At 37.5% G+C, this 21,895-nt stretch overlaps 1 protein-coding gene across 1 annotated transcript in view; it reads right to left on the bottom strand.

Annotated features, from left to right (window-relative positions):
* The window catches only part of LOC107655477 (UDP-glucose:glycoprotein glucosyltransferase 2-like), a 31,934-nt gene that overhangs the window by 2,000 nt on the left and 8,039 nt on the right, over positions 1-21,895 (bottom strand). The window contains exons 14-36 of the mRNA XM_016442970.1: positions 20,784-20,903; positions 20,507-20,592; positions 19,999-20,134; positions 19,602-19,733; positions 19,125-19,289; positions 18,832-18,955; positions 18,543-18,641; positions 18,198-18,292; positions 17,270-17,479; positions 13,237-13,368; positions 11,067-11,197; positions 10,870-10,965; positions 10,254-10,356; positions 9,326-9,405; positions 8,314-8,503; positions 7,612-7,770; positions 7,321-7,406; positions 3,900-3,984; positions 3,701-3,783; positions 2,347-2,370; positions 1,150-1,248; positions 981-1,065; positions 114-296 (exon numbers count right to left, since the gene is read on the bottom strand). Of these exons, the coding sequence (XP_016298456.1) occupies positions 114-296; positions 981-1,065; positions 1,150-1,248; positions 2,347-2,370; positions 3,701-3,783; positions 3,900-3,984; positions 7,321-7,406; positions 7,612-7,770; positions 8,314-8,503; positions 9,326-9,405; positions 10,254-10,356; positions 10,870-10,965; positions 11,067-11,197; positions 13,237-13,368; positions 17,270-17,479; positions 18,198-18,292; positions 18,543-18,641; positions 18,832-18,955; positions 19,125-19,289; positions 19,602-19,733; positions 19,999-20,134; positions 20,507-20,592; positions 20,784-20,903 (2,703 nt within the window). The remainder of the gene's footprint in view (positions 1-113; positions 297-980; positions 1,066-1,149; positions 1,249-2,346; positions 2,371-3,700; positions 3,784-3,899; positions 3,985-7,320; positions 7,407-7,611; positions 7,771-8,313; positions 8,504-9,325; positions 9,406-10,253; positions 10,357-10,869; positions 10,966-11,066; positions 11,198-13,236; positions 13,369-17,269; positions 17,480-18,197; positions 18,293-18,542; positions 18,642-18,831; positions 18,956-19,124; positions 19,290-19,601; positions 19,734-19,998; positions 20,135-20,506; positions 20,593-20,783; positions 20,904-21,895) is intronic.

The following is a 21,895-nucleotide window of genomic DNA, read 5'->3' as shown; positions in this document are numbered from 1 at the left end:
TTAACATGCATTGAGATCATGTTTTTGCTAAATGCATACCCTTTCACATACTATTTTTACAAATATGCTAGTATTCTATTCAGAACCACTGTTTTTCTCATGCGTAAGGTCACCTGATCAGCATCTACAAAGATGATCTTGTCCACAGCCAGGGGGAAAAGCACATCCAGGAAAAGGATCTTATAACCCCAGATGATGCGCTGCTTTTCTGTCTGCTGGTGAAGCCAGCGGGGCCACTTATACTGGACCAGCTCATACTGGAAACCATAAGCCTTCGCCATGTGAGAGATGGTGTCCTGTACACACACAAATATAAAGAGATAAACTACAGTATACAGAATATCTATTAACACATTCATGGGTCATTTTCCCCTCATTTTCATTGCTACGATTATGGAAAAGCATTAATTTAATCCGTAATGCTGGAGCATGCATTGCATAGCACGACTTCTGTTCTACTCATGGTTTAATGTTTAAAAATGAATTTAAGGCAGACATCAATGTACAAGTATTGCAATTTTACAGTTGTACTATAAAATAAAATAAAAATTATTTTTTTATTTTTATATAATTTTTCTTAATTTTTTAAAAATTCTACAGTGAAATATTACAATAGTAATATTTATTTAATGTATTTTTGTAATATTATTACTATTATTTTATAATCATATTAACACATAATTATAAAATTTTAGGCCAAATTGTGCAGCCTTACAAACAAGCGTAAAGAAAAAAAAAAAAAAAAAAAAAAAAAAGTATTTTAATTTGCAATTGCATAAATCGTGCAGCCCCTGTATTTCTTCCTCAGAAATGGTAATTTGTACACAGACTGATTAAAAATAAATAAACTAAAAAAAAAACCTGTGTACCCTGACTTTCAAAAATAACCTCGCACAGTCAAATTGTAAATCGTAATTTCAGCCAGCTCTTGCTATGTTTGTGTACGATAGCAATCGATAGCAAAATGATAACAATCTTACCTTGAATGAGGGGGAGAGGTAGTTTTTGAGGAACCAGAACTTGACAGGGGTTTTGGTGTGTTGAAGGACAGAGAGCATCATTATTCTGTAGGAGGAAAAAAGGGAAGTAGAAATACAGGAGTTGAAGACGACACTGACATGGCCGCGTTCATACAAGTGGTGGTCCTACCTCAGGAAGCGCTCATATAAATGTCCAGAGGCCACTGAGAAAATGTTGAGAACGTCTGTCTTCTTGTCATCCTTGTCCACACTCGGGCCACCGGCAAAGCTGCAAGACACCCAAAAACACACACTTCTGTCAAAAAACTCAGCACAGCAACAGGGACATAGCTCTTCTAATAATCTGTTATAACAGGATTATGTGGACTATTTGTTGATTACGAAAGCTGAATTTTCAGCAGCCATTACTCCAGTCCTCGTGTCACATGAAGTTGAAAACAGTTGTGCTGCTTAATATTTTTGTGGAAACTGTGATACACTTTTTTTCAGGATTCTTTTAAATAGTTCAAAATAACAAGATTTATTTGAATTTTTTATAAAAAATGTTTACATTATGCATGTCTTTACTGTCACTGACACAAATTTAATGCATACTCGCTGAATAAAAGTTTTTTTTTTTTTTAAACTGACCCCAAGCTTTTCACTAAAGTAAAAAAAAAACACACAAGATAAAGACACCGTTGACTGACAAACATTTAAGCTCCATTTAATGTATGAAGTTAATTAAATTAGGTAACAACATATAAAACCAAATGGAATCTTCAAGTAAATGATGATAGACTTTTCTTAACTTCTGTTGGTTCAGCCTACTAGGTTTTGAGACATCACAAGTTATTTTATTTAATGTTGACAAAGAATACCGCTTTCACAGAGTTTGCGGATCTATTAAGTGACTGACAGTATGTTATGTTCTGAGGAGGTTCAGAGATTCCTGAAGATCTCAACCTCCATCATTTCCACACAACAAAACCAAGTGCCATCTGTAGCTTTCCACAACCACCCTAGCCAAGATCTCACCTACTGCTGCCTCTGCAAAGATATTCACATTAGAGCATTTTTTTTATATTAAGCATCACATCTTTGGAACATTTCCGTCTCCTGTTTCCAAGCAACATACTTCCAAAAAAAGAGGTGAGATGAGGTTTGTTTAATAATGTGGACGGAGGTGATGTAACACCGCTGAGACAAGGTGGAATTTCGAAACAACCTGGCAAACTATTTCTACATGTGGAGAATGTGTGTAAAAATCAAGCTGAGGGGAAACTCAATGAAAAAGATAGATCACAGCTTACTAACTGAAATTCTGCCGTGTCCCTTACTGACGCAAGAAAAAGTAAGAGAAAAAAGTAGAGATCAAGTTCCCTACCTTTTCTCCAAAGAGCTCCACACACTTCTCAAAGACAGCAAAGAGCAAAGGAGACAGATCATAAAACGTAATAAACAGAGCTGTTAAATAAGATGCAAACCCACTGCATTTTAATATGCAAAATTAAAATATACACTACTGTTCAAAAGTCTGGGGTCAGTAAAATTTTTTAGAAAGAAATTAATACTTTTATACATAAAGGATGCATTAAATTGATCAAAAGTGACATTTATACTGTTAGAAAAGATTTCTATTTAAAAAAAGAAAGAAAAAATGCTGTTCTTTTGAACCTTCTATTCATCAAAGAATCCTGAAAATGTATCACAGTTTTCACAAAGATCATGTGACAATGAAGCCTGGAGTAAGGGTTGCTGAAAATTTAGCTTTGCTATTACAGAAATAAATTACATTTTACATATATGTGACCCTGGACCACAAAACCAGTCATAAGGGTCAAATTTTCGAAATTGAGATTTATACATCATCTGAAAGCTGAATAAATAAGCTTTCCATTGATGTATGGTTTGTTAGGATAGGACAATATTTGGCCGAGAGCCTATTTGAAAATCTGGAATCTGAGGGTGCAAAAAAATCAAAATATTGAGAAAATCGCCTTTAATGTTGTCCAAATTAAGTTCTTAGCAATGCATATTACTAATCAAAAATTAAGTTTTAATATATTTACAGTAGGAAATTTACAAAATATCTTAATGGAACATGATCTTTACTTAATATCCTAATGATTTTAGGCATAAAAGAAAAAACAATAATTTTGACCCATACAATGTATTTTTGGCTATTGCTACAAATATACCCCAGCGACTTAAGACTGGTTTTGTGCTCCAGGGTCACATATATTAAAACAGAAAACAATTATTTTACATTGTAATAATGTTTCACAATATTACAGTTTTTACTTTGTTTTGAACAAATAAATGCAGCTTAGATGATTATAAGAGGTTTCTTTCAAAAACGTGTAAACATTTTACAACCCCCTAGCTTTTGAACTGTAGTGTGTGTGTTTACATAAAGACATACACAGTCACAGACAGGCTTAACACTGGTAATAGAGATTTTGACAGAACTTGTCCATTATCAAACTATCCAAAAACGTATTTAAAAAAAGATCAAATACAAAAGGTATTTGTAGAACTTTGTAAATTATGGACTTTCACATTCTGTAGAAATCTGTAGCCACAGATTCTATGCAGACCCAGCCATATGCAAAGATCTTGCATTCTGTTATTCTGTGCCTGTGATATTTTTGTGATTATTTAGAAATGTAGTGTTGTTCCCCTCTAGCTTTTTAAGAAGTGATCTAAGGTGTGATTAGTGCTTCAAAAATCAGACTCACCTGGTTATGGAATCCCACAGGCCTTTGGATTCTGTTCCTTCATTTAGAAGATCCTCATTGAGTTTGTCAGGCTTTTTCTGGACCTAATATTTGAACAGATTATACTTTTTCATTGGTCCTATCAGCTGCTGTTTTATATGGATGCAAAGTCTGTAAATGCTTGTTAATAGATTGTGAATGCTACAGTAACATTACAAACTTTAACTTTGATGATCTTGCTGTGGAAGCTGTTGAGCACCACAATGACATCACCAGCATCAAGAGGAGAGTCCGTACCATCATGCCTAAAACATACAGTACACAACACAAATAAACTATATCTGCACTTCCTGAAGGAAATACCAGTGCTCACAATTCAGCAAACAAAACGCTACAGACCTGTAACTCTAAATACTAAGGCTGGGTTTTGACACAAATTTCACAATTCGATTCGATTCTCATTCACAAGCTTGCGATTCGATTCAATTCCCAATTCGATTCGATTTGATTCAATATCGATTATTTTGGATATATATCTGCTACACATGCAAAATTTTCTCAAGGAAAAAAAAATCTCAACTAATGCACTACTTCAGTCTGTGTGCATTGAATTTATTTAATACACGAGTTTCACAATTTGAGTTGAATTACTGAAATAAATGAAGTCTTCCACGACATTCTAATTTATTGAGTTGCACCTGTATATCTGGTACACATGCAAAATTTTCTCAAGGAAAAAAAAATCTCAACTAATGCTGTAAAATATACATGAGAATCAGTTGGTAGGCTACTTACTACATTACTATAATATTGAAGGTTAAAATTGACTGATTTTTTAGGCTATACATCTGCTTAAATTACACTTAATGAAGTTTTTATAATAAACGTTACAATTACATAATAATATTTCTACTTCAAGTCGTTTTTTAAATATAAACATTTAAATGGTGGCTATCATAAAAAAATATAAATTAAACTTTGAAGAACAGTAAAAGTTATAATGAATATATTATATGGTGCATATATTCAGCAAAATGCCCCTCTCTACGGTTTATTTTTCTATCTGACTAATGAGTTTATGGTTAACGAATAGGCTATGGGTCATTTTGTTTAGGTAAATGTGACGTTAAGTGACATTGTTCACAAGACGTTATATTGACGTCTTTGCGTGGCTGAAACACTGATTGAGCATGAGACAGGATAGTAAAGTTGTACTCTTTCTTTTAACTTACCTTCGGATGTTTAGTCGTGATTATTTTGAAACTGGTATTAATGTGGAGGAGATGATTAGTTCACGTGTGCCTCGCACTGCCGCTATTATTGAACTGAGGCGGCGCGGCGTTACAGCGATCACTCCACAAAACAGCGCCAAAACGGCATTTATTGTTTAAATACTGCAATACAATGGAGAGAATTTGAAATCTGAGACTTTGTTTCATATTAAAAGTACCAAAGCACAATGCTTATTGCGATTTATTGGATGGGAGGTGCCCTTCAATATTCCGTCCATTAACTGAAAACAGGCTAGCCCAGTGGTTCCCAACCCTGGTCCTGGAGGCATCCCAACACTGCACGTTTTGCATGTCTCCTTAATCAAACACACCTGATTCAGGTCATCAGCTCATTAGTAGAGACTCCAAGACCTGAAATTGGTGTGTCAAAGAAAGGAGACATGCAAAATGTGCAGTGTTGGGATGCCTCCAGGACCAGGGTTGGGAACCACTGACTAATCGATTCTTGGGATTTAAGAATCGATATCGTTTCGTAAAACTGAGAATCGATTATATTCGAGATATCGATATTTTTACCCAGCCCTACTAAATACACAAGGCTTACATTATCTACAAAAGTTTGAATGGCGTCTATAGGTTTTGGAGTTTATTTAGAGATGAATTAATTTGCATTAAAGTTAAGAAGATAAGCAATAATAACAAAAACAATTCAGAACAAGAATAGGAAGAACAACAAAAACAAAAGAAAAACAACAAAACAAAGACAAAAACAAGATAAACAAGAAAATTAACAATAAAATAAACAGAAAAAGAACAATAAGGACAAGATAAACAGAAGAAAAACAAGAACAAGATGAAGAGATAAAAAAGAACATCAACCGGGACAAGATATGATTACAAGATAAACGGAAGAACAACAAAAACAGCACAGAGGAGAAGAAAACAAAGAACAAGGACAAAAGAACGAAGATGAAGAAGAAAAACAACAAAAAGAAGACAGGAAGACAAAGGATGAGGAAAAGAGGAAAGACAAATATGAAGGACAAGAACAAGAGGGACAAAAAAAAGAAAAGAAAAAAGTCATGAAGAAGAAGATGATGAACAACTAGCAAAGGACAACACTTGAGGAATATCAATAGTGCTGCCTTGTAATCACTGTAATTATTCTGATTCCTCAACAATGACTCAATTCAATACTGGATTTATTCTGAGCATTCCTTTTGTCAAGTTGCTCATGTCTCAGAAAGAAGTTGTGATGACATGAAAAGCATGATAAATGCCCAGCGGTACAGGACACAGAGTGCCATTAGCTTCAGCATCCTAAATGAAACCCTGGATCCATTAGGCTGCACTTCCTCAGAACAGGATATCAGTGAATTACACACTGACAGAACACTGCCTTTCCATTCATTTAGCAGTCAGCAGTGTGTGTATCGGAGAGATACCTTCTTTCTCTCTCATACACTCTCTCTGTGTTGGTTTTGTGTTGTGGCAGACCTCAGACTGTATGAATGCACTGTGAAGAATGACACTGTGCTCTAACTTTAACTTCCATGAATGGGGTATAAATTTTACTGTCTTCCATAATTCTCGAAGAAGAATTCTTCCTTAAAGAACTGCTAAAACGTGCACAATCAGAAAAAGGAATGAAAATTGATGACAAGCATTTTGGAGAGTTTTGATGTGGACCATTAGTTTGAGTGTGGCTGTTTCTTTTTGTCCTTTATTTTGGATGGTATCTGTATTCCTGGTACAGCATATCGCTAGCAGACCCAAGATGACAGCTTTGACTCCCAGGGAATGCATGCACTGATAAAATCCATAGCTTGAAAGGATTTTAAATCATTGTGGCAACAATATATGCAAACTATACACAAATGTTCAAAAGTTTGGGGTCAGCAAGATTTTTTTAATTTTTTTTTTAGAAAGAAATGACTTTATCCAGCAAAGATACATTAAAGTGACAGTAAAAGACATCTATAATGTTACAAAAGATTTCTATTTCAAATAAATTCTGTTCTTTTGAAATTTATATTCATCAAAGAACCCTGAAAAAAATAAAGATCATCCAGACTGCAAATCGATGCAAACATCTGGGCAAAAGTAAATTTATTCCAGCTTTTAGAATGATCTCTGAAAATCAAAAATTATCAAAATGATCATATGACACTGAAGTCTGGAGGAATGGCTGCTGAAATTTAAAATATATATTTAAAAAAAATGTTAATACTGTTAAACATTTATTACAACTTAAAATAACTTGTGTTTACTGTATTTTTGTTCAAATAAATGCAGTATCTGTATGCATAAAAGACATGTTCCTAAATAAAAAAATAAAAAAATCGTACTGACTATCAAACTTCTGAACAGTAGTATAGAAATGTAAACCTGTGATGAGAAACCACTCACGCTTGTATCTGATAGATGTCCTCTGAGCGGCCCTCACGCAGCCTCAGCATCCAGGCGCCGGGGTTGGCCTTCAACTGGAAATAGCCCTGCACAATGCAGTAGGTTAGCTTTTGCTTTTGTGTTCCACAGAAGAAAGTCAGTCATACAGGTTTGGAACAACATGAAGGTGAGTAAATGATGAGAGAATTCTCATCTTGGGTCCATGTAACTCTTATCAAACTAGGAAAATTCCTATTACAATAAATACAACATGTATTTGGAAAACGCCAAGAAGAGGGAAAAAAAACTCACTAGGTTAGCCATGACAATGGTGTCATGCATGAGAGGTTCCTGTCTCATGCCCAGTGTAAACTGAAGTCCTCTGGGAGGCTGACCTGTGGACAGGTCAAAACAGTGGCCCTCCAACAGCAGATACTCAAGCTCATACTCCGCATTGACTACACCGCTGACCTGACAATAAAGTAGAAGACGACACATTTATCCATTCAAATCCAATCCTTGAGATTCTGGCTGACCAGGACAAATCGACTAGATACGAGTAACAAGTAAAGTTGGTCACACTTAAGTTTAAGGACCAATTCTGACTATTGCTTATTAGCATGCATATTACTAGCATATTGGCTATTTATTAGTACTTATAAAGCACATATTAATGCCTTATTCTGCATGACCATATTTTAGATCCCTTAAATCCTATTCCCTACCTAAACTTAACAACTACCTTAACTAACTATTAATAAGCAGCAAATTATGAGTTTATTGAGGGAAAAGTTATAGTTAATAGATAATTGTGAGAATTGGTCCCCAAACTAAAGAGTGACTGTAAAGTTTATTAGTGAAACATGAACCAGACCATCAACTATGTATACATTTGAAAGCACTATTGCAGCAATTGTGCAGTCTAAACTACAAAAGAGTTATGTGTGCAAGTATGTGTGCAACTCATTGCTTTGGTAAATATATAAATACAGCATTTAGAGTTAGAATTCATACCTCTTGTAGGTGGATGTTATCTAGATCATATGGGCTCCTGACCGCCTCAACCATCCAGCTCTCTGGGGTGATCATATTAAGAGTGAGCAGAGGGGATTCTGGGATTTCAGTGAAGTGGGCCACAGGGCCGGGGGAAAGGGAGTTGTTGCCAAAGAACGAAACATCCTGCTCCAAAACATATCGATAAAAGCTGCCAGAAAGACAAAGGAACAGTATATGACATCAATCTTACAAACTAAACTGCCGGTCTGTTGTAATTTGGGAATAGCTAGAAATCCCATGACAAAATATTTTCAGTATACTTCTAATCTTGACTTTAACTTTTTTGGGGGAATAAACCAAGTATACTTAGTTATTTTTTACTGTAAAAAAAAAACAAAACTTATTTTTAAACTTTATATTTATTACTGATTTTTCAGGAAAATGTTTTACATAATATTTAAGAAAGAGGGGAAAAATAAAATAAAACAACAGAACAAGGGCTATACATATACATGAGGCAAGTATAGGTTAACAAATTCACAGCCATTAATTATTGTTTAAATTACAGTACTCAAACAATTTCTTCAAATATTAACTTTTTTTTATAGTTTCTTTCCTGCAGCATGAGATCACAACAATTTCTCTCATTGTTTCACAGCAGTTTCTATTAAATGCAGGGTGTCTTAAATCAGTGCAGATGTTTCTCACCACATATTTTTATACCTCAGCTAAGGGATAGTTCACAGAAAATATAAAATTCAGAGATTGGTGGCAATCAAGCTTCAAAAAGGAGCTTCTAACCTGGTGCATCAGACCTTATAGGTAATTTGCAGATAAAAAAAAAAAAAAGTGATTTTTCCCCCATTCTGACTTCACATGAACCATTTTAACCTCTGAACATTTTTTAAAAACAAAACAAGGTGATATCTGCAGAACAGCACCAGCTGCTATGAGTGTGTGTGTGTGTGTGTACGCATGCATGTCCCCCGACACTCTCAGAGCTTAAGTTTAATTAAGCTTTTGCTCTCACCTCTTCAGGGGCATCTCAGACAGCTTGGCTCGACAGTTCATGAACACCTGCACTTTCATATTGACCACTTGACCAAGCACCTGCAGCACACACAGAGGAGACGGCCTGGTTATTACCCACTCACAAACAACAGGATTCAGGAGGGAAGGCTCCAGGTCACGCTCCATAGGACCACATACAGATGAGCCAATTGCTTTCATTTTAAGTTCTTCATTACTTCAGAGGACATTGTACTACATTTATTTAAAAAAAAGCTCTTTAAGGATCTGCAGACCATAAAACGAATAAGAAGTTGGACATTAAGAATGATGTTAATGTGTTGGACTTAGGGTTTATGTGAAGAGATTTCTATAGCTCAAAGACTACAGCATACAGTAGCGCTAGCAACAACATGAGTTTGATTTAGGGAATGCATAAACTGATGCCATATATACTTTGAAAAATGTGCAAGTTGTTTTGCATAAAAGCATTTGCCAAATGTATAAATACAAATGCAAAATGTAAAGAGATGAATCAATCTGAAAATGGGCGGGGCTTAGGAACTTAATTGGCTTAGGTCAATTAATAAATAATGTTTATTTTTTATTTTATAGCAATTGCAGGGGCGGATTTCCATTTGTAAGTCAGGTACTAATCATTGGAATTAACAGATTTCAACAATCAATAATCAAAAAACACATTGTGATTTGAAAGCATCTTAATGGAAGTTTCAGCTTTCTGATCCATGAAGTGGCACTATTTTTCTTCATAGGACATGGTTATTAGCTAGAAACACTCGCTGTGCAACTGATGTTGGTGTAGATACAGGAAGCCCCTGCAATGTCAAACTGATTATATTAAAAGAGTAGACACATTGTCTCTCAGCTGAATCACAGCACAAACAAGGCCTGAGGAACAAGCTCTTAGACATGACCAAAGTTGTACGTACAACTAATAAAGGAGCCAACTTCTGTGCATCTCTGGTGAGAGGATCCACGATGGCAACCACATCATAAAACACCTCATCTTCCCGCTGTGCCAGCTGAAGAATGCTGTTAAAAGACACATCTGGTCAGCTTGATACACTGGCAGTGAAAGTGTTGCGTTAATGAGAAAAACTGAAGTAGAGGCTTTTAAGTAACTGAAAACGCAAATGGACTACTTCAGAGTCACAAGTAGCTGTGAATATGCATAAATAATGAGAGGAGCTAATCATAGCCATGGAAACCCGGTTGGGTGGCAGGGGTTTATGTTTGGATATGCAGCTGACTTACACTTTTGTTGAGGGAGCTGTCTGACCAATTTGGACAGACAACTTGTGATTTAGTTTCAGACCCATCCATGAACGGGTTAGAGTGATTCATTGAAAAGAACCGACTCAAAGGAACGATACATTCACAAAGCAGACATCATCATCACTGAGACACTTATGCAATCTTGTTATTTTCTATGGTTTGTGGTCATACAAGCAAAGAGAGGGTCTAGAGAAATGTATTGGGGTGAAAGTATTTATGATCTTTTTAAAATACAGACGCTCAATTTAAATACTGCAAGGAAAATCAAACCTGTGTTTGTCCTTCAGAAATTTGACGTCTTTTCTGGCCTCTCCTTTAGGCGACGAAGTGAGGAGAGCGTCTACTTTCATGATTAAATCACTGGCCCTGTGAACAGTAATAACAGGTTTCAGTTTTCCTCTCACAAACAAATAATTTTACATCTACACTCATATTGGTTTGGGGTGACAAGCAAAAACAAGGCATACTTTTGGGCATTCAAGTTCATCTGCTTGATCTTGGATTTAATCTTTTCTGCTGAAGTGCGAAGTGTGATCTTCTCTAGCAGATGGAAATCTTCCACACTGAACTCTTCTTCTTCATCCAAAAGGCTCAGGATCTAGTGAAGACATTAACCTCACTGTTAGTCAGAAGTGAAGTTCGGGGCATGTCACAGGATGAACTTCAATCTGCATCAACCATCAGCACCACGGGTCTAAAGTGTCAATGCATGTGTGCCTAACCACTGTACAGAGGCTCAAACTTTTGCACCCAGAACCCTTCAAACCCCCTATATCCACAAGATAGAGACAGTCATTTATATGCATGTCCCTGGCTTTTCCATTTTTAATTGTAATCAAAGCGAGGCCGACTGCCAGACTGTCCCTCTGGCTTTTAATATCAACGTGTTTTTTTTTTTACCCTGAATGTACTCTCTATTTTTTTTTAAATACAGAATATGAACCAGTTTAGCATTTCTTGCTAATTTTGTTTTGCATCTTCTTGTTTACATTCGGCTAGCGGACCATGTCATTTGCAGAGCAACACTGTTACGTTACCCTTTTACAGTTTAGAGCCAATTAGACTGCAGCTAAAAGAAATGAATTACAAATACCTCTTATGCCTCAAAAGTGAATATAAATATTTAAATATAACAATCTTATATTTTTGTAATAATATATTATTTTAGATAAATGTACTGTATATAATAAATATTAAAATATGGGCAAAATAATAGACATTTCCTATACAGTCACAATGATTTTGTAACTGATATAAAAACACATTTAAAATAATATATATACAATAATAAATGTTATATAAATATAACAAAAATGTTTAAATATATTTTAGCCCTGTTTTATAATATATAATAATTATCTTATAAAACCAAAGAAATGACCAAATTAAAGTCCACATGAAATCAAAATGAAAGTTTTTTGGGTGTTAGTATCAATATGTTAGTCTTAAGGTTATCTATAAGGCAGTGTGCTCCAAAACAGTGACAAAATTTGCATTTAGAAGATATAAGCATTCAAAGCTTGCAGTTCCTCACTTCCGCCAAAACGACTCGACGATTTTTTTGACGTCACATCGTACTTCAGCAGCTTCTCATCAAACTTTCTGTCCAATCAAATGCTCTCTAGAATCCGAAGCACTATAGTCCCTTACACTATAAATTAGACGCTGAAGCCGTGGCTGAAATCGGTCACTTGTCCACAGAATTAGTATTTTCTGTACAGTGAATGGCACGTAGTGCACTATATAGGGGACAGGGAACGATTCAAACAGTGTAAATATGCTTTCCATTGAGGAAAAAAAGAAGTCTGGTTTCGCGCTGTGTCACGCTAACCACCGCACACACACTCTGCTCCGGTCCAGAGACACGATAAGCACGGAGCGGATCACATGCGCGAGTCGGCGCAAACCACAAAATGTATCAGAGCTATTTGAATTCTACACAGAATGCTATATTTTATAGCAATATGGATGAGATTGTGGCTGGCATACCCTGTCAAATGCAGCTCAACGGCTCTAGCCCAAGCTGTGATATAAACGAACGCTATTGGCTATTTTAAAAAAGGGCGGGGCTGCTTGATATGTCCCGCCCTGTCTTCCTGTTTCAGTTAAAATGACGTCAACACAGAGTAACACTGCGTGTTTCTAAGCATTTCAGGGGACCTTTAAGCAACCATAGCTTTTTTAGGATGAAAATATATTCTGGAGATCATTTTGGTGTGTTGGAGACTGATGGGACATGTCACTGCTGTTTCAGGCTGTAGCCCATTTTGTGCTTGTCTGTCAACAAAGACTATGCTGAAAAAGCACAGCGTTATGACAGTTTGGCGGTTCCATATGACCTGTGACCCCTGCAACAGAGGATGCTGAGTGGACGCTGGTGAATTAACGCCAGACTTCATCTCACCTCTTCTCTCCTCTCCTCACAGGTTAAGACAGGCCAAGCAAGCCGCTTAATACGGAGTCAACAAAATGAGCATCCCATCTGAGGGACCAACTGGTGAGACCTTAGAGTTCAGACTATTTATCACCCAGATCAGCGGTCTGTATGGTAGGTCATTAGGTTAGAAATGATTTCATAACTCCCATGGAAATTTTCTTTAGTTGTCTAAAGGAGGAGTGGTTGTTTGTGAATCTCACCCTGCCGTTGCTGACTACAGCTCTCTGTCCAGCTTTCAGCTTCAGAACTTCCTTACAGTACTTCTGCTGGCTGTGCAGGAAGTCCAACTCCATCGTATTGAACTTCTTCTCAAAGGCATCATGGTCCATACCCTACAGGAGACCAAAAACATATTTAATACTTAAATACCTGAAAAAGGTGACAAAAACATTAGTAATGGGAAGAAAAAATCAGCAGCTATTACTCCAGTCTTTGATGTCATATGATCTTTCAGAAATCATTGTAATATGCTGATTTGGTGCACAAGAAACATTTCTTATTATTATAAATTTTGAAACGGATGTATGTATATATGTATATACAGACTATATGTATGTGTGTGTGTGTGTGCATATATATATATAATGCATATATATGTATATATTTTGAATCTTTACTGCCACTGAAAGAAGAATAATAATTTTCAGAATAATTTTTCTGAATACATTTCTTAATTCACACTATAGATATAGGGGGTGAAATCTTGTGTGACCTCAGGTTTGGACTCATTTGAACAGTCTTTTGACTAACTCATTTGAACTAAAATGTGGAAAGAACAAATCGATCGGCTCATTAGTGTGTTTTTCGATTACACTGCAATGAGGAAATAGTTATTGACAACTAACCTAAAAAGGGGGCGTATTTGTGCAAGTGCAGTCATTAGAGAATATTGAGAGAAATATTAAATTGGCTAGACCTATGAAAAATGTGTCGCCATTGGTGACCGTGTAGCGCTAATCAATCATTAAACATTTTAATTTATCAGACTTGTAATGAAAAAATGGCTTCAGTGCCGAAAACAAATCTCGGGTGTATGAGCTGCACGGAGTCAGATTATTAGTGTTTCCAGCATTTGGCCCTTATGAAAAGGAACGAAATGCTTATGTCAGCACAACACCTCTTCCCTGCCATTCAATAATCGAGCCATTACAGGTCCCAGACACAAGCTCTCAGGGAACCAAGAATCTCTCTCTCCAACCATTTTCAACTAATAAAACTCAGGAATGCTGGGTTGGATGGAACACTTTCTCTTATCTTATATGTTATGATGGAAATAAATAGAAGGAGCAGGATATAGATAGAAGAAGGAGCCTAGATTCCAATTGCGGTTGTACGAGGTACAGGGCAGCCATTCCCAGAAATGTGTTTGTCTGTAAGTCTGAGTAAATTACATGTGGTTAAGTGGTTTTCACTGGATGTGGCGATGGGGTGAAGGCACACCATGGAAAAGAAGAGAGGCCCTGCTTGTGTCATTTTGTGGTGATGACAGGAGGAAACTATGAAAGTTGTATTTGATGTTGTGCTTTGGAAGACACACGCCTTCTAAATGTTAGTGGGCAGACTGCAAGTGGGAGAACACAAGCTACTATATTTTAAGAAAACACATTAAATGCAACCAATACGCCATAAAAAGCAGTGCATTACAATGATTTTAACATAATTAAAGGGTGGTGAAACTATGTAAAAGGCCAGTTTATATTACAGCTAATGATGCACCATATATCTGTATCATATTGGTTACTGCATATATTGTATATGGACAGTTACATTTTAAAAACACTAATAATTTGATAACACTGTTAAAAGTAATATTTTCAAAATTAATATACATCTTTTATTCTGTACATTATAAGGTGGTGATGACTGCATTCACCTGTAATATTTCAAAGTCAAAGTCACTTTTATTGTCACATCACCACAGCACATGTGCCTTGGTGAGTGAAATTCTTGGGAGCGTGCTCCAGACAGTGCAGAAACAATTTACATATAAACATACAGACCTCAACAGATGACAATGTGCAATATGCACATACATATAGTCAGTACACACAGTGTACTATTAGACATACTTACAGTTAGCACTACACATTATACACAGTATGTACATGCAGTTAGCAATACACATTTATACACAGTATGTACACATTCTACATTATGTAGACATATATACACAAAATATGCGAAGGTGCAACAGATTATACATTAACTGGATACGCAAAATGTCATGGATGTGCATTGGATGGTATCCAGTGGTAGCAGATAGATTATTGTGTTTAAATGCAGTGTGTATGTATAGTCCAGTATTGAACTGTTGGAGTTAAAGTGCAGTGTGTGGCCTACCGTATTGTGGGAGTAGGCTGTAGGGTGTATTAGTTCTGATTGTTCATTAGTCTGATAGCCTGAGGGAAAAAGCTATCCCTCAGTCGGCTAGTGCGGGATCGGATGCTGCGGAGACGTCTTCCTGAGGGCAGCAGAGAGAGCAGTCTGTGGGATGGGTGGCTGGAGTCACTGATGATCCTCCGGGCTTTCCTTATACACCGCCTGGTGTAGATGTCCTGGAGGGAGGGAAGCTCACCTCCAACAATGTGGCGGGCAGTTCGCACGACCCTTTGCAGAGCTTTGCGGTTGCCCGCAGTGCTGTTTCCAAACCAGGCAGTGATGCAGCCAGTCAGGATGCTCTCCACAGTGCAGGTGTAGAATGTTCTGAGGATGCTGGGGCTCATGCCACACTTCCTCAGCCTTCTCAGGAAGAAAAGGCGTTGATGTGCCTTCTTCAGCACTGCATTAGTGTGTGTAGACCATGTGAGATCCTCACTGATGTGAACGCCGAGGAACTTAAAGCTGTTTACCCGCTCCACAGGTGTCTTGTCGATGGTGATGGGTGTGTGTTCTCTGCTCTGTCTCCTGAAATCCACCACCAGCTCCTTGGTCTTGTCGATGTTGAGTGAGAGATGATTCTCCTGACACCATTTAGTCAGGGTGCTCACCTCCTCTCTGTAGGCCGTCTCATCGTTGTCGGTGATCAGGCCTATCACCGTTGTGTCGTCAGCGAATTTGACGATTACGTTGGAGCTGTGTGTGGCTGCACAGTCATGTGTGTACAGGGAGTACAGGAGTGGGCTGAGGACGCAGCCCTGAGGAGCACCAGTGTTGAGGGTCAGCGGGGATGAAGTATTGTTGCCCATTCTGACCACCTGACTTCTGCCCGTCAGGAAGTCCAGGATCCAGCTGCACAGAGATCTGTTTAGTCCCAGATTCTGGAGCTTCTCAACGAGTGTGGCAGGCACTATGGTGTTAAATGCTGAGCTGTAGTCCACAAACAGCATTCTCACATAGGTGTTCTTATTTTCCAGGTGGGAGAGAGCAGTGTGTAGGGTGAAAGCAATAGCATCGTCTGTAGAACGGTTGCTACGATATGCAAATTGTAGCGGATCCAGTGAGGCAGGCAGCAATGAGCAGATGTAGTCTCTGACGAGTCTCTCAAAACACTTGCTGAAGATGGGTGTAAGAGCAACGGGCCTCCAGTCATTCAAGCATGTGATTTTATTTTTCTTTGGTATGGGCACAATGGTGGATTTTTTGAAGCACGAGGGAACCACAGACAGAGAGAGGGAGAAGTTGAAAATGTCTGTGAAAACACCGGCTAGTTGGAATGCGCATGCTCGGAGCACACGGCCTGGGATGCCATCAGGACCCGCAGCCTTGCGGATATTCACCCGTCGGAATGATCGGGTTACATCCGCGACAGAGACGGAGAGTGCACTCACCTCTTCTGCAGCAGCCGCGGGAGCGCTCTCTGTGTGGGCGGTGTTGTATTTAATAGAATTGTAAAATGTTTAATAGCTTTTCCATATTGTCCAGACGTTTAATATCAGTGCATCCCTAATCATAGTTGTATAAAATGTTCTTGCTCCAAAATCTTGTTGGATCTTGAGGTCATTAATCTGTATCAATTTAATTCTATAATAATCTTACAACCATAAACAGCCAACAAGGAATTAACAATCTGTATTTCTGTAATATACTTTCTGGTCTGTCAAATCAGTCACAGACTGACAGGAGAGGAAGAAGACACATTTCCAGCAACTTAACTCAAGTGACATTAATAAATAATAAAAAAAAAAGACAGACAGACAGGCTAGAAAAGAACAGGTGTGTTAAGATTAATCCAAGTCAAAATGCTCTACACATAATTCCACATTACCCAGACACAGTATTTCACACTTCACTGACCAGTTGAAGTAAGTGCTTAATCTTGGTGCCTTGTTTGAGGAGCTCAACATTTTCTTCTTTGAGGAGTTTTAGGGTGAAGTCGAGCGTGTTCTTGCTGCTTTGGGTGAGGAGAGAAGCCCAGACGGCTCGGTACAGACCGCTGTTGTCCTCCGTGGGCTTTCCACTGGGGTTACTGATCGTCCCGACACGACAGCTGGACCTGCTGGATTTCTGCAAACAAACACTGTGGATCAGAGACTCTCTCAAAAAGGAGACCACAGCAAACCAGTAACATTAACTATGTGATTATGAATGTCTTAAATTATTTGGGTCAGTTTACTTAAAATAAAACCCTGATCATCATATAGAGATTTTGGGAGGAAGAATTGTGATATTAGTAATGTTACTTGTATGTTAAACAGCTATTCATAAAAATAAAAAAATAAAAAAAACAGATTTGTGAAATCACTGAATCATTTAGGTGCTAAACTAGATCAATATCTGGGTTTTGTTACAATAATATTACAATTTTAAATATCCAAAACTGTGGTTTTATATATATACAGGTGCATCTCAATAAATTAGAATGTGCAGGATGGAGACGACTTCTTCGGGACTGGAATGATGGTGGTGGCTTTGAAGCATGTGGGGACAACAGCCTGGCTTAGCGAGATGTTGAAAATGTCTGTGAAGACATCAGTGAGTTCCACTGCACAGTCTCTCTGTCTATATATATATATATATATATATATATATATATAATCTGCATTGTACTTTGTATATATATCAATTGGATCATTAACTTTGGATTTTGTCCAAACACCAGAAGAATGCTTTCAAAGATTAATTACTATCAGATTAATTACTAAAATGCACGTGTGCCTCTGCTCTCTGAAGATGCCATTCCTGTGGATACAACTAATTGGAAATAAAAACTGCAGTAGTTTACCATATGTTTCAAGGCATTCCGGAGCAACTGCCTTCCAGAGGGCTGTTCAATATCTGCTACAATCCACACGGTCCCTCCATACAACACCTCCTCTTCTACAGGAGAAGTAAAAAAAACATTACTTGAGAATAATGCTCTTTACAAAAACACAGTTTGGATAGGTTTTGAGCTAAGACGTCTACATGTAATGCGTGTTAAATTATTGAAAGTAACACTATTAAACCAACAATGTAATGTTAATTATGATGCTATACTAGCAGTACTGGCAGTGCATTGATGGCAGCTACTAAAAAACATAAAATATAAACCCCCCCACAAAATATATATGAAAAAGACATGACTCACCATCTCTGATGAAATACTTAATTCTCTTAGAGACAATTGCCGTTTTGTCTCTGGAGTCCAAGTATGAGAACACAGTTGTGTCATCCCAGTCATCAGCAACTATTTATTCAGTTATAACAGAAATTATTAAGGCAGTTAATAAGGAACATTGCAAAGAACATTGATGATGGTGAAATTATTGTGATGGAGATTGCGGAGATCGTGTGATTGTTACAGTGACAATGATATGGTGAGATGACAGATTAATATTGGCACTGGTTCGGGTCAGGTGGGGTCATTAAAGGGCTACCTGGTGAGGAAGTGAAATCCAGATATCGCCTCTCAGAGCTCAGAATGAGAGGGTTGATACGGGGGACTACATTGGCCTGCTCCATTAGGAAGTCCACCACATCGACACTTTCAGTGATCTGACCCTGGATATGACAGGAAACGCCTTAAAACTTGCTAAACAACCAGATTAAAGGATTAGACTCAACACATCACGTCAGGATGGCCATTGTACACAGATGAATGTGTGATAAAAACCAATGAACTTGGAAGAAAAACAGTAAGAGATATGAAGCCAAATATAAGTTACCACACCATAAAGACAGCTCTCTGGAAGAAGTTGGTAGTTTCCATGATTTTCTGCAGAAGAGCCGTCTCCAGTTCTTCTGGGTCCATCTCCTCACTACTGAGTGGAACACCATTGAACAGACCTACTGGTAAAGCACCTAAACCACTCTTTCTGTAAAACCCTCCTCCGGCCTGAAAAAACACATCATATTAAACATTCATTGGCACTGACATCTGTTTCCAAATTAAATCTTATGTCCATGTTTGCCTAGGAATGTTCAACAAGCAGTGGTTTTTATTTACCAATGCTATGAAAAACATCTGTAATTTGCCATTTTTTCAATTGTATTTCAATTATAAAAATGCAATGTGCACTGAAAATATTTTGTATATAATTCTCTGCACATTAAATTTGGAAATTTTAAGAGGAAAAGTAAATATAACAGTTTTAACTGCCTATTTTTTCTTTGTTATGAAGCACATAACACTGTTTAATAGCATTACCTTTCTGTTGTCATCATAGCTCGAGTCCACTCCAAGAATTCTGGCAGCATTTGCTTTTGGAAATTTATTTTTCAGATATGCAGTTACTGTATCCACAGAGAGAGACTCCCCAACTTCTACCCTGTTAAATATCTGCATGTCACAAAAAAAAGGAAAATCTCACTAGAATTAAATGACCAAATTAGTACATTAGTCTCTGGATATCCCTCCTTCCTTGTCCATAAAATGTATGTCTTGAACAAAAAGAAAAGTGTACATTATAACTGAAAATATCTGTTGTAGAACGCAATATGAACCAAGCTTTCAAATATCAAACTTAATGTGAAGGAGAACCCTAAAGTAACATAAAAGTCATTTTGATTTAAAAGAGAGTCACAGCAAACACAAAGACACTCACTGACACCATGGACGTAAAAGCCTGTGCTTCGTCATACTCCTCTGAGATGTAGTTTAACAGTCTAAAGAGAGCAACACCTGCATCCAAATATCCATCCACTTTATCATCTGCACTGACAACCAGCACAAACCCAATCCTAAGAGACACGGAAACATAAATGCATAACAAATCTGGCATAAAATCTCACCAACAATAAAATTATCAACAAATAAATCTGAACAGAACCGAAGGGCTCATGATAACACAATGAGGTTAGTTTGTTGAATGTTAAGGAAGGCATAACATCAGCCGCCTATTCCACAGTTACTTACCAAACAGATAAAAATGTACATGAAATATTCATTTGAGTTGAAATGATACATAAGAAGTAAGAAAACATTAAGTGTTATAAAACTTGAAAAGCTATGCAAGGAATTTACTGTGACAATGGTCCGTTATACAGTTTAGAAATGAAAAAATGTTAAGGCTCAAGCAAAATGTATTAGATGCTATTGTGGAGTGCACATACCTGAGAGGAATGTTATGTTTGTAAAAGAGTTCTGCTAATTTCACCAGCTCAATGCTCTCCTCTTGTACTGGGTCAAGAAACAGAACCTGCAAACAACAAAGAAAACCATTTTTCATTCTTTCACAAATTAGAATAAGAATGAACAAATTCACACAAAATAGGTGCAGCAGTGCTAAAAAAGAAGGACATCAGGGGATAAACATCCCTGCATAAACCTGCGCACACAGCTAGATTTCAGCTTAGACTATAATCAACTCTCACAGGCAAGTTGACTCACCAGGTTATAGAAGTTACGGCGTATTTGTCGAATAACTCCAGGAAATGTTGCTCTGAGGAGCTCCTGGAGACTTGAGGGCCAATGACGATACATGGAGTCCTTCTCAATATCATTAATCCACTAGAAACCAGACAGCAACAGACATGTGTTAAATTGTGAAAGCCTTTATGTGAACAGTGAACACCCATTTTTTTCTGCAGCTTGGGTTCCAGAAGTATTTTTTACATTTAATTTCAACATTAGCCAAAATGAGATACAATGAAATAAAATAAAATAAATCATGACATTTGATTCAAAGTTGAAACTGATCATCCAACAAGCTCATGGCAGGTAAGTCTTACAAGGTTCTATTATACTAGTGATGTTACGTTTTCGTGAACGAATCGTTCTTTTTGAACGAATCTTTTAGGTGAACGAATCGTTCTCGTTCACGTAATCCATTGACTCATATTTCTCGCTCACTGAAATTCCTCCCTCCATAGCAGCGCATGCGCAGCTCGGTGAACTGGGTAGCTCTGTGAACTGTTTCATCCTGTCAAAGAATGACTAAACCTCGAGCCAATAGCCTTCGAGGATGAGATGTGACGTGACGGAGCATGTGATTTGTTGAATGTAGTGAACGAATACGCCCTTCACTGAACGAGTTTCATTTGAGCCTGAACGAGATCGAGAGATCTACTCGTTCGTGAACGAAATGACCGAACTGGTACATATCTATGGGCTTACATTTCTGCCACAATTCTGCGCGCGAAAGATCATATTTTGAGCGCACAAAAGTGCATTTTGCACACGCGCGATCTGAGTTTGTGGAGAAAATGTTCGTTTCGCAAAGAAAAAAGTCTTTCGAGCACACGGAAATCAATTTTGCATTTAAAATACGTTTTTGGATGTGTGCAGACCTTCTCTTTTGCGCGTGCATGCACTTTTGTGCGCTCAAAATATGATCTTTCGCGCGCAGAATTGTGGCAGAAATGTAAGCCCATACATATCTCGTTCGTGAACTAGATGAATGAGATTGTACCGGGTCAGTCGGCCATTTAGCATGTCAATCTCGATCAGCAATCAGCAGAAAGCGGATGCAAAGCGCAGTTATAGGGACTGTGCAAATAAAC

The sequence above is a fragment of the Sinocyclocheilus anshuiensis genome, unplaced genomic scaffold, assembly GCF_001515605.1.
Source record: "Sinocyclocheilus anshuiensis isolate Anshui unplaced genomic scaffold, SAMN03320099.WGS_v1.1 scaffold1148, whole genome shotgun sequence".
NCBI lineage: Eukaryota > Metazoa > Chordata > Actinopteri > Cypriniformes > Cyprinidae > Sinocyclocheilus > Sinocyclocheilus anshuiensis.
The sequence above is the reverse complement of the archived record's forward strand: the minus strand, read 5'-3'. Positions and strand labels throughout refer to the sequence as shown.